Raw genomic sequence first — 14,047 nt, forward strand, 5'->3', positions numbered from 1 at the left:
TTAAATGTTATACATTATGTAATCAACTGCTTTAACGAGAGCACTTATGTGTTTCCTTTTTCTTGTATATGACTAACAAGCTATTGAAAGAAAAACACAAGCTTTATCTTATCCAAATTCAACTGGGAAAATGTACTACTACATGATGCCTATAAATGTCATATGTGGTGAGCTTCTGCAGATCTATATTTCACGAAAAAAAATAGTTGATATCATTGCCAGATATCTTGTAGTTGCCAGAAAATTTTATAATGCTAGACACAAAATAACTCTTAAAAAACAAGCTAACATTTTTCTAAAAAATACTGAGATCTGAAATTATGTTTCTTTTAAATGAACGCGAATTATGAAAAGCAATAATGCAAACAAATTTAAAACCTACTACATACTGTATGAAATAGAATATTAAAGATGCTTGCCCTTGAGATATACAATATTCCACAATGAATAGGTTTTATGAGCCACTTAGCTAAAAAAGCTCATGCTTCCTCTCATTTACAGAAGAATTATCTGATCTAACTGACAGATGTATATTTTTTGGTTCTATCAGAAAGAGTAATCAAGGAGCCTGCAGAAAGCCAAGAATCAAAAGAGCAGAAGATATGCCACGTACCATTAGCCTTCACAAACAGCTCTCTCACCAGAAGGGATACCTTATCCTCACGCATCAACGTTCCTCTCCTGCTAGTGTAAAGACTACACTTACACTTAATTGTGGAAAAAGTCAACTCCAACAATAAAACAATTTCATATGTTTTCAAACAGATAAATACCGATTACAGCAGAACTATAATTTGTAATAATTTATAAAAAGCTACTCTAATATGGCATTGAAACCTACATAGTATTTTCAAATTTTTTCTTCTCATGGGGTCTAATTCCCATCCTTTCAATATTTACAGACAGAACTTCATTTTTAATTATAGTCAAAATTCCCAAGTGTGGGAGAAATGTGGGCTACCGCTGTTAAAGAGATGCGTAAACTTGATCTCATAATTTCCTCCACTTTTCTTAAAAACAACTCATAAAATTATCCATCCATCTGTTTATCTTAAAATTTCATGAGTTTAAAAAGCAAGATTATGCTAAAGACATAAGCCACAATCCCTGTTTCTTCAGGAGGTTTGGGTTATTATTTATATAAATTATTAAAGAGATTTGAGGAGTTAGTCACAAAATTGAGTTACAAGTATTTAAAACATTTCTCTATCATAAACTGAAACAATATAACAACTTTTATTGCGAGTATCTTGGCAAATACTTTCTTAAAATGACACTACTCTGAATAAAAATATTTTCTTCAAAAACTTGTTATTCATTAATTCATGTATTTCACAAATACTTGACCATATTAAATGCAAGGAAATGCGTCAAATACTGTGAAGAATGTAAAATTACACAAAAGTTGGTTTATGTTTTCCTGTAAAAGGCTCAGAATTCATTAAAATCACTACATATATCCCTTTAAAATACTTTATCCCTCTGAGACATAAAATTCGAGGACGTATCAGAAAACATCTGCACATTCCCTAAGTGGTAATTACCTGATCTTGCAGTGACATCACTGGATTATTTTTGGTAGTGTTGATGTGAAGAACATGGTACTTATTCTTTGCACACAGGTCATAGGCGATATTGGTAAATGAGGTGCTTGCAGTTTTGGGAACTCTGTTATAAATGATCACCATGTCTTCTTCCTCATCTAACGCTGCATCTTGTCGAGGTCCATCCAGTGTGTGTCGCTGCTCACTTTCTCGAACTTCATGTCTTGCAAAAGCCCTTTCTGCAGAGAAAAAGACAGGGAGTAAGTTTCTGTCCCCCCCGCCCTCCGACACTGGGGACTGGCCCAGGGCCTTTGCACTGAACTACATTCCCAGCCTTTTGGGTTAAAGTCTTGCTAAATTGATAATTTGCTTGGATGGAACTCGAATTTGCAATCCTGCTGTCTCACCTTCCCAGAGTGTTGGGATTATAGGTGTGTGCCACCATGCCTGGCTAGTTTTTAATGACACTCTAAGAAAATTATGAACCTGAATGCTGGACCATGATAAGACAGAAACATAAAAGAAAAAAAAAAAAAAGCAAAGATAAAAACATACAGGAAATATGAGCAAATTGCTTGAGATTTTGGGAGGACAATCTAGTTGATTCTAAAACAGCTTTAACCTATAACAGTTTCCCTATTCAACAACTGAGTAAGAGCAGGTGAAGGAATGTTTTGACAGCTTTAGAATTATGTTTGAAGGATAATACATTTACATATCCATAAAAAGTATAAACAGAGTCATCAAGTTTAGAATAGTAGAGACCACAGAGTACTTCAGTGTGGTTCAAAAGTCACTTTACAGTCTAAAAGAATTTCTACAGCTTGAATGAATTTTCAAACACAGCAACATTACATGGAATAGTAAACTTCACAGTAGAAAATGCACTTACAAAAGAAATCACATATAATTAAGGTAAAGATTTTGAAATTTATTACTTAGGATTCAGTTATTCCCTGCTTTATCAAAATTTATCAAGGCAGTGACTATAAACGCTAGTATGACAACAGGTAAGGAGAAAAGCACTCCCACCTCAAAACCTTTTCCTTTTGAGTGTTACATATTGGTGACAGACAGGTCCTGGCTATTTTTGGGGGGATAGGGAATAGTAGGGATTGAATAGAAGGGTGCTCAACCGTACTGTACATTACTGGCACCTTTTAATTTTTATTTTGAGACAGTCTTGCTTGTGATGATCCTTCTGCCTCAGCCTCCCAAAGCGCTGGGCTTACAATGGGCAAGTGTCCATTTCCTGTTTATTTAAATTTCCTGATTCCTCTCCTTCAAATCACTGTCTACTATGTGGTTCCACGCATTTTGCTTTCTACTTGTATCTACATAATATAGATTTCAGCTTCAAACTTTTTTGTAGAATAAGGAAGCAAGAAGAGGAGGGACAAGGGGGGAGGTCTCTAAGAAGAGCACTAATTACTTTGGGCAAGGACACTTGTTCACATATGGCATGCACCCTCCCTGTCACCAGCTCTTCATACAAGTTGTCTCATTCTCCTTTAACACTCTTCCATCCTTCTACAACTAATACATTCAGCCTTCACGTTTCAATTCAATTACCACTTGCCAGGAAAACATTATCTCATCTCCCCAGTGAGTTTAAACCGTTTTTTAAAACATACAATTGTATCCATCTTATACTATATATGCCTCACTGTATTTATCCCAATTGCAATTTTACATCACATACATGGTTATTGTGTCTCGCTCCTACGCTGGCAATTTAACAAAGTGACATCAAAAAGCAATGTGGTATGAATTTACAATTCAGGTTTCAAATATTGTTGGAGCATGCATCTTATATTTTAGTTCAGAATGCACATTAAAGAGTGCACTTTGAGCTGAGGATTCACATTCAGACAACTTGAGTGAAAAGCTCCAAGCCTGGCACTTACGGGTAGTGTACCTTCCAAAATAAGAGGACAAGCACATAAAAGATAGGTAAGTGTATACATTACACACTTCTATGCAAATGCACATGTCCTTTTCTTGGTGGTGGGACAGGGAAAGGGAGGTAACTAGCTTAATGGTAAATATATCCCTGGACTGCCTGGGATGACCTGTACGTATTAGGTAGATAAATGTGTAAATAGATCTAGTGGTGAGAAATAAAGTTTCAAATAGAAAACAGGTGTCTGAGAAAAACCATAAAAATGGATAAACTGCTTAGAAAGTCTAGAATATACACTATGGAGAGAGATCCCAGGAAAATATCTTAGGAAACACTTAAAAGGCAGCTAGAAAAAGATCACCTATAAAAGAGGCTAAGAAGGAACAGAAAGAAAAAAGGTGTTAGGAAAGATTTTTAAGAAACATGTACTATTTTTTCAAATGACTCTGTGGTATAAATGAACCTATAAATCAAGATAACATATGATGTTATGAGTGTCACCCAGCATTTGGAAGTTGTCTTCATTCAACAAATACTTATTGGGCCTATGAAATTACTCAAACAATTATAAATAAATCTTATCTTTTAAACAATCTCAAACTGATACTACATCTCAAAACTATTATAATATTTATTTATTTGGTACCAGGAGTTGAACTTAGGACCTTGCGCTTGCCGGGAAGGCACTTGTGCCACTGAGCTCTATCCTTGGCCCAAAGCTATAATATTGTTATGCCCACAAAGCTTCTTCTGCTCAGAAACTTAAAAGTGTCACTGACATTCAAGTGTTGATAGAAGTGTGAAAGGTTTCTTCTAGCAGCCCAGATGTTTATGAAATTGCCTTTCAAAAATTCACTTCAATCAACAATGCTGAACTTACTCTCTTTTTTTTAATGAAGTATTTGGAAAAGAAGCAGGTATATGTTTTATCTATAGAAGATATAATGGATTAAAGAAAACTGCAGTACTGACTGTATAATTATTCCCATAATAAAAAATTTCCCATACTTAAGTGCTTTGAAAATTAGCTATTAAAATTATATTTTAAAAGTTAGTATGTTTTTTTTAATCTCATAACTGTGCTAAAACTCTAGCTGAACTGTTCAACTAAATACATTTTTAAAATGTAATTGTTATGTCTGTACATGTGTACGGTGGAGGTACTTGGAACAGGGATTTAACTCAGGGTCTTTATCCTGAGTTACATCTTTACTCCTTTTTAAATTCTGAGACAGGGTCTTGCTAAGTCCTCAAGTTGCCCAGGCTGAGTTTGGATTTATGATCCTTCTGCATCAGCCTCCAAGAATGTTGGGAGTGCGCCCCAACTCTGGGCTGAAAGTAATTTTTATTCACGTTTCATGATACCTACATACTAAGTTATACAAACTGTATGTTGCACACAATTAAAAAAATCTCTTAAATTATAGTGAGCTACAAATATCTCACTACTTTCCTTATTACAGTAATATATTTCTATGCATTTTCTATTTTTCCAAGTATTTTTTTACTTTGACTAAATACACAGCATGATTATTAGTAAGGTTAGGCCAGAGGGCCAGGGATATAGGTCAGTGGCACAAGCACCTGCCTGGCAAGTGTAAGGTCCTGAGTTCAATTCTTAGCACCGAAAGGAAAAAAAGAAAGAAAGAAAGAAAAGGTTAGACCTAAGACTATATAAAAAAATAAATATAGTGTAGAAAGTTCAGCAACTTTTTGTTAACAACTGTTATAAAATAAACTCAGTTGAATAATAGTTACTGCTGTTGGTAGATTATCTTTTCCTGTGACAATTACTTAAAATCATAAGGGTGTTGGCACGTGGCCAAACTTTTGTTTTTATTATAATTATTAACACATATTAATTGTACAAATTAACAGACTATGACATTTCCATGTATGCACAATCATGTCCATCCTTCCTCCTTGCTCTACTTCCCAGCCCCCTACAGTCCCTCTCTACTTCCAAGTCTTCCCCTGGATTTCAGGTACGACAGAAAACACATGGTATTTATTTTTCTGTGATTAGTTTATTTCACCTAACATGATATCCTCCAGTTCCATTCATTTTCCTGCAAATGAATGGATTTTGTTCTTCGTGGCTCAGTAATGCTCCACTGTGCGTATATACCATATTTTCATGACAGGTACCTAGGCTAATTCCCTATCTTGGTTATTGTGAAAAGAGCTGGAATAAACATGGGTACACAGGTATGTCTTCTGCATGTTGCTTTTCATTTCCTTCAGGTACATGCTTTGCTGGATCACAAGGTGGTTTTTGTTTTGTGAGGAACCTCCACACTGTTTTCCACAGTAGCTGTACTACTTTACATTCCCACAAACAGTATATAAATGCTCCTTTTCTCTACATCCTTGCCAGCACCTATTATTTTGTTGTTATTTGTAATGATAACCATTTTAACAGGGCTGAGACAGAATCATATTGTAGTTCTGATGTGCAACTTCCCTGGGAGCTAGAGACACTGAACATTTTTCATGTATCTATTGGGCATCTATTCAGATCATCTCCCCATTTTTAAAATTGGATTGCTCCATTTTGATGTCAGTTTTATTTTTAATTCTTTATATATTCTTTATATATTATATACATATATAATTCTTTATATATTTAATTCTTTATCTATTAATCCTTTATGTGATGAGTAGTTGACAAAAATTTTCTCCCTTTCCTTAGGTCGTCTCTTCAATCTGTCAGCTTTTTTTGCTGTGCAGAAATTTTTTAATTTGATGCAATCCCCCTTGTTAGATTTTGATTTTGGAGTTCTAGTCAAGAAACTGTTGCCTGTATGTGGCCATATTCTTTACTCAATAAGTAAGTAGTGTTCGGTATTTCCAGGTTTTTTTTTTCCCCCATTGACCCTCTACATCTCGTGAGTACTTCTGGGCTCTCTTATATCACTGGAAATGGTTTATGAGTTACAGGGCATTGGCACTGCACTTAAGGAATCTAGGGAGTGTATGTACAGTTGGAATAATAAATTACTGAGAGTCTGCTATGGAAGCTATTTCAAGACACCACAAATGTACAGCTCACAAACAACATGAGGTATAACCTCAGGAAAGAAACTGGTGGCAGGCGAGGTACCTCTGGCACTGGTTTCCAACAATGAAGACTAACACCCAACTTCATGGTAATCCCAGCTCCTTTGGGTTACTGTTGATGGCGGCACACATCTGACCTTTGATGACTCTTTCCATGTAGCATATTACCAACAAATACAAGTCCTTTAAGAGACGATTGTTACTATTTATCTATTTTTGCACTGGCATGGCCTTAAAAGGCTTATTAATCTACTGATCAGCTAAGTGTAAAATATTACACCAATCTGAACTCTACAAAACATTACATTCAAAAGGATGTATGTACATCAGACTACAGAATAACTGAAGAGAACTGAAAATGTGTAATTCTGTACTGTGGGTACCATTTGAGATCTAGAAGGACTAGAACATCTATATGTCAAAGCAAAAACTGACATAAATACGATGATAGGTAAATAAATAACAAAAGGATATTACAAAAAATGACCAAATTTTCAATATCTATGATTATAGAAAGTACAAAAACTGGGAATAACATTAAAATTTTAGGAGAAAATAAACTAAGGTGGTTTACTGAAGATTAAACTATGTATGCCTAATGGAAAAGAGCAAAACTATACATGAGAGGCTTATGCTGCTTTTCTTGGGTCATGAACTCCTTGAAGAATATGATTAAAAAAAAACAAAACAAGACTCTATAAAAGTTGTCTTGTGTGTTTCATGGATTCCCCTTAGATCTCAACTATAGGCAAGGAAGTCCATGACCTGAAATTAACTACCACTCAAAAGAAAACGGTTCTTAAAACAGGGAATTATTAACAACGTGCTAAAAGTCATTGTAAGTTTTAGAAAAGAGTTAACTGCAAGTACAGATCAAAGGCACCCTCCCTCCAAAAGAGGAAACCAATAGTGACTGTCTAAGAGATGCCTATGGTTGGCTGAGGGTGCCAGGGCGTTGACTGTGCAGCACTGTCTTCCTCTTAGTGCACTAGGTACAATATATCAGAATTAAAGTCGGTCCCTCACAAATTTTTAGGGCTAAGTCTTGAGCAGTGTGTATGTCCAAATACTGCTCTGAACAGCAATTAATCCCTAGAAAATGTGTACACAACAAGAAGCAACAAAGTCGAACTAAAAGACAGCTATTCTGAGGCTATTTAACTCTTCAGCACCTCTTATGACAATGTACTTATTGAGTTAGACATTATTTGATCATCATGAAGTAATACTTTTTAAATCATTGTGAAGTAAATAAATTGGTTATCTGATTGCATACATCATCTTCTTGTGAGTATTATTAACCTGAAATAATCTCCTTGAACTAATCACTACGGAGACTGACAAAATAAATTTTTACATTATAGGCTGAGGGATGGATTCTCAACACTGGTAAATGCTTTTTGTGTGGTTTTCAGGTGGTCAACAAGGGATACATGTATTACCATTAAAACTTACAAGTTATAGTTAACCTGGATCATCTTATAAAAAAGTGTACAGTGTCTTAAGAAAACAGACCTATTCTCCCTGCAAAATACAACTCAATACCCTGTACATTTTCTGTAAAACAAACTCTAAGAGGTGGAGAGAAGGAAGACTAGCTGGGAACCTAGGGACCGAGAGACAACAACACAGTGTGGGTTCCCCAAGTTTTCTTTTTGCCTCATATACCACAGGCTCGGAAGTATGGAAGAGGTGACCTAGAAAAAACCAAAGACTAATGCGTCCTCTTTCTAGCCAACAGATCAGGAGAGGAACACAACATGGCAGAGAACTTTCAGGCAATAATCACTCTACCTTTAGCCAAATTCTACAATGAATGGGTTCAAGAGCAGAATGGAAGGGATGTGTGAAAAAAGCTTAGTGAACCAGAAGACAAAAGAAGTTACCCACTTTGAATAGCAGTAGGAAAATAAACAGAAAAAGAAAATAGCAACAAAGGGAGCTTCCAGGAACTGTGTTATAATGGAAGATCCAGTGTTGGAGTTAAGCATCTTTGAAGGCCAGGAGAAGAAAATAGGGCTAAAAAATACTCAAGGGAATGCTGGTTGAAAACTTGACACACTTGCCAAGAGATACAGACATATCAATTCAAGAAGCTGAATGAATTCCAAGTAAGATAAAAACCAAAAATATCTATCTAGGCCACGACACACCATAATTAAACTTCTGAAAAAAAATCTTGAAAGCAACTAGAGAAAATGAAGTCTATTGAAGCAAAACTGGAATAACAGCATATTTCTCACTAGAAACCATGAAGTCACAGGAAGTGTACATTATTTCTTAAGTGCTGAAGTAAAAGAATCCCATATCCAGAGAAAATAACTTTCAGGAATGAATGAGAAAATACCTCATAAGGAAAAAAAATTACAAAAATTTATTACAAGTTAAATTCTGCTAAGAGAGTGGCTGAAGAAAGCTCTCTAAGCAGAAAGCACAAAAAAAGAAACTTTAAAACATGAATAACAAAAATGTAAAGTAAAATATGGATAAATACAATGAACCTCTTTTGAGTTTCTGAAAGCATATTTGACAGATAAAGCAAAAATTACAAGACTGTGTGATGTGGATTTTAATGTGTGTAAAGCATATATTTAAGATGATTATATTGTAGATGGGGGAATAGAGGGATGTAAAGTGAAGGTGAGGTTTATCTACACTTCTATACTTTTACACTTCTCTTGACTTTGTTAAATGACAGCAACAAATTGACAAGTGATAGTTATATAATGAAATGCATAAAAATAAACTATAAAAAACCAATACAAAGATTTTAAACTCAAAACATGCTAAACAGATAAATCAAAAGGTAATTGCAAAAAAATATAGAAAAAGAAAACAAATGCAAAACAAAACTCCCAAATAAAGCTTAAAAATACACTGAATGCATGAAAATGAAAATAAAATATATCAGATGTACAGTACAGAACTAAAATATAACTGGGGTAAATTTATCATACCATATGCATACACTAGAATAGTGCCCAATAATGAGAGACATACAAATAGCAAAAAAAACCCACAGCAAAATATGTTTAACATATCCTAGTCAATGGAGAACTGCAACTCAAAACCACAACATAGTAACTATTCACACTGACTAGGATGGCTATAATTAAACAAAACCAACATTGCTGGAGGAATGTGAGATGGTACATGTATGACTGGAGACAGTTTGGGGACTTCTCAAAAAGTTAAATATAGACTCTGACTTGGCAATTCTACTCCTAGGTATACATGGGAAAAAAAAAAAAAAGCAGGTACTCAAGTAAATACTCACATTCAAAAGCTGATAAAATCCAAACATCCATCAACAGATGAATGAATAACCTAATTTCAGTATATATTTACAGCAAAATATTTGACCTTAAAAAGGAATAAAGTACTCAGAAGTGTGGTAGTATACACCTATAACCTCATCTACTCAGAAGGCTGAGGCAGGGAGATCTCAAATTTGTTTCCTCCTGGGCAACTAAGTGAGGCCTGTCTCAAAATAAAAACTAAAAAGGACTGAGGAATGTAGCTCATGGTACAGGGTCCCTGGGTTCTATACCCAGTACTGCAAAATCAAACAAAGGAACAAAGTATTGATACAAGCTACTATATAAATGAACCTCAAGAATATTACATGAAAGAAGACAGACACTAAAGGCCACATGTTACACGAAATATCCAAAACTGTTAAATCCACAGAAACAGATTTGTGGTTGCCAGGGGATGAGAGAGGAGAAATCAGGAGCACCTGCTTAATGGTTATGAGGTTTCCTTTGGAGTGAAAATATTTTGGAACTAAATACAAGTGAATTTATTAAATGCCAGCAAATTATTCATTTTAAAATGGCTAATTTAGTCAGGCATGGTGTTCACACGTGTAATACCAGGACTCGGTAAGCTGAAGCAGGAAGACTCTGAGTTCAGGCCAGCCTAGCCTACACAGCAAGACACTGTCTCAAAAAACAAGAAGGCTAATTTACATTATGTGAACTTCACTTAAAAAAAATTCACAAAAACAAAGTACAAAATATTTAGATCCTTTACTATGGCCTCATATTAATAACAGTAACATTTAAAATGTTTAAGAAACACTGGACAGTTTATAAAACTCATTTATTCTTACTTTAACTCTTTGGATGTGTCCATATATAAGGACTTGTTCTAGGACCCTGTAGATATGTATTTTACATATACATTACACTTGCATGCTAAGTATATGAGGTGCGATTAAAAAATAAGGTGACTGCTTAAATTTAGAAAGTTATTACAGTGAAAGACACTGTCATCCCTTTCGAAATAATCCCCTTAACTTTACATATTTGTACTGCATCATTCTTGCCCCTTTCTGAAGCAATTCTGGTAGTAACACTTTCATGAGTGTCTTGAGTTGTGCTGTCATAGCTGCAGTGACGTCCTGAATCAATTAAAATGTTTACCCTTCCTGGTTATTCTGATTTCAAGGCAGAGCCAGTACTCACACAATAGCATCTGGTAATAAAGTGGATAAAGACACACCATAATGTTTTCAAAAGACTGCATTCTGACAGATGGCCCTCGGAAGCAGCACTCACTGGGACTCTTGATCACTTTATTAAGGTACTCATGGAAGAGGACTTGTAGAGCTGCTTCAGAAAGTGGCAAGAGCAATGGGATAGGTGTGTGAAGCAATGGAGAGTATTCTGAGGGCGGTTAATGGCCATGGGTCTTTAATAAATTTTTAAATGTAAATATTTCACTGTACATTTTGATCACACCTAACATTAATTCCTAATATTAATAAAAACATGTTACAAAATAAAAACCAAATTTTACTGCCAAAATTAATCTGACTGATAAAACAGCACTGAAAATGTATGTGTTAGGTAAGAATATTAAAGTAGTTGTTAAATATCAATCCAATAATTTCCAATATAATTGTTTTCTTTCTGTTGCTAATGTTCCTAAATTAAAATACGAGTTATAGTCTATTTAATGTACTTACCAAACTTAATGACAGCTTTTATAGTTATTTGTAACATAAATTAAATTCTTATATAAGTTACAACATTCTTTTAGTAACCTAGGAAATTTAATACTGATCTAAACAAAATAATGTAACTGACAATAGCTAAAAGTAAATTCTCAGTTTTAAGTGTTTTACATGCATATGTTCTTTGCCATTATGTTTAAGCATTTTATTTACATCATCTTAGGTTTTGATCCATTTAGATTAGGAAAATGAGTGAGTTTCAAGGAGGGTAAGCGATCAACAGCAGATTACTGATGCCAGGAAAGCATTCGAGGGTGAATCTGACTCCAAAGTCTGTGTTCTCTATTGTACTGATTGCCTGAGGTTTAGGATCTTTGCATACTGAATTAGAAGGGAGTAGAGCCTCACAGTTAAATGCTGTATGAAAACATTACTACCTATTTTTCCTGTTAAGCATCTTAAAATTCTTTTTGAAATATCTTATTTTGGGATTGCAAGGGCATTTTGCAATTGTTTCTGTAACATTCTCAGGAAACAGACATGGTACATAACATGCTACAGTTAGTAAAACAGAAGGACAAAGAAGACCGTTGTATGTGTCAAAAAGCAAAACATACTATTTTTGCAATTTCCTGTGCACACATAATTATTTCAAAACTTGAAAGATTTTCTTAAAAATCACAGTGAAAAGCAAAATAATTTTTGAAATTATATCATCCCCCAAATTCATAATAGTTTTGTTTTTTTTTCCGGTACCGGGAATCGAACTCACGACCTTGCGCTTGCGAGGCAAGCACTGTGCTGCTGAGCTAAATCCCCAGCCCTCATAATTGTATAATATTCTAAGTAGTACTCTTGAACAAGAGGGAAAAAATGCAAAAATTTTCTTCACTTACTGGTTAATAAATGGATAGTGAAGACTGCAGTAGGTCTAATGACCTTATTTTTCCTGTGAGAGTACCAGCCTAAGTACATGTACAAGATGTATTAATAAAATCACAAAATGAAACCTCTCCCAAATTATACGTTAGAAAAATGCCAATCTGCCTTGATTTCACTGTATTCAATGTAATACAGGTGTAAGACCAGAATCAGATTTGCCATCATCTATCTTCTGAGGACAGTGTTTCCAGGAGAAGATTATATTCACCCATGACCATTCCCCTTGCTTTTTAACTTTAGCTGCCATTAATGCTTGCACCAAGTATTTGTCTTTAAAATATAAAATATTATAGTTAAAATTCGCAGGTGCTGACTTAAGGCCTCATTCTTTCCATACTTCAATTACCTGAATACTCTGATATAAACTGGGGGGTCCAATTAATCTGCTATTTCTTTTTCTTCAGCTTTACCAAGGCATTGTGTCTCAAATCATCCTTTCCCTTTTTAAAAAACTTCTTAGATGAACTGTTCTATTTCCAATTTCCATCTTGTACAAAAATGAATAAATGCCATTGTAATAAATGTCATGAGAACAAAATACTTCTAGATCCAAGAAATGGGGGAAACTGTTCTGCAAAATACCCTAGATAAATTAAGGCTCAAAACGATGGGGCTGGCTTTCAAAATCAGAGATGGATAATGAGGAAAGGCATAAAAGCCTGGGTAGTTGCACAAACTGAAAAATAAGAAAATACTAGAATTTTAAAATAAAATTATTTAACAACAGTAATGTGAAGCAGGTGCAAAAACACCTATAACAATTTTAGTCTATGTTGATAAATACTATGATCAGAATAGCAACTTCTAATTATTGGGCTTTACCAGGACCGGGAACAATGCTACATTTAACTCTTTTAATTCTTATAAGAATTGTTAAAATTAAAGGGATTACCTATAGAATCCTTATAAAGTCAGAATTGAAATCTTGATCTTTCTGATACTTAGGCCTACATTTCTAACTAAAATGCAGAAGTTGGGGCTGGGGATTTAGCTCAGTGGCAAAAAGCACCTGCCTGGCAAGCGCAAGGTCGTGAGTTCGGTTCCTGGTACCAGAGAAAAACCAAAAAAAAAAAAAAAAGAAGTATTAAAATGCAGAAGTTACTGTCATAAGTCACAGGAAGAAACAGTTCCTAAGAAATTGGTCTTTAATTACACAAAGATAGTATGTGTCATTTCAGATATACATTAAAACCTAGAGGACATCCAGAATGTGCATGAGCTGGACTGACCACACCACACAAAGAACTGGTAGAAAATCCAAAAGAGGACTAAAAATATCTTTAAATATCTGAAAAAACTTATTGTGAAAAGGAGCCTCAAGGTAGACTGTGGCTCAACACACAATGGGCTTTGTAAGTCATTAGGCTCCGGAGATTCTCTCAGAGGCTGTATGAGGACCTGGCAAGAAGTATCTAGAGTGGACTTCTGCACTGATGAGAGCTCAACCAAGGAACCCCGGGGATACATAACCACTAAATTCCTAATTCCTAAAGTCTCCTTTATCAGTACATACTTAAACTACACAGTGAGACCCTATTGCAAAAAATAACAAGGCAGGCAAAAAAAATCCAAAAAACCCCATATATAAAAAAGGATAGCTGGGATAACTGTACTGTGGATGTCTGGTGGTTTACTGAA

At 34.8% G+C, this 14,047-nt stretch overlaps 1 protein-coding gene across 2 annotated transcripts in view; it reads right to left on the reverse strand.

Moving 5' to 3' along the window:
* The window catches only part of Hs2st1 (heparan sulfate 2-O-sulfotransferase 1), a gene marked incomplete in the record, with an annotated part of 163,363 nt that overhangs the window by 30,191 nt on the left and 119,125 nt on the right, over positions 1-14,047 (reverse strand). For both annotated transcript variants that reach the window (XM_005385118.2, XM_005385119.2), the window contains 1 exon segment: positions 1,545-1,783. In XM_005385118.2, coding sequence (XP_005385175.1) covers positions 1,545-1,783 — 239 coding nt within the window.

The sequence above is a fragment of the Chinchilla lanigera genome, unplaced genomic scaffold (assembly GCF_000276665.1).
Source record: "Chinchilla lanigera isolate Chin_1 unplaced genomic scaffold, ChiLan1.0 scaffold00022, whole genome shotgun sequence".
NCBI classification, from domain to species: Eukaryota; Metazoa; Chordata; class Mammalia; order Rodentia; family Chinchillidae; genus Chinchilla; species Chinchilla lanigera.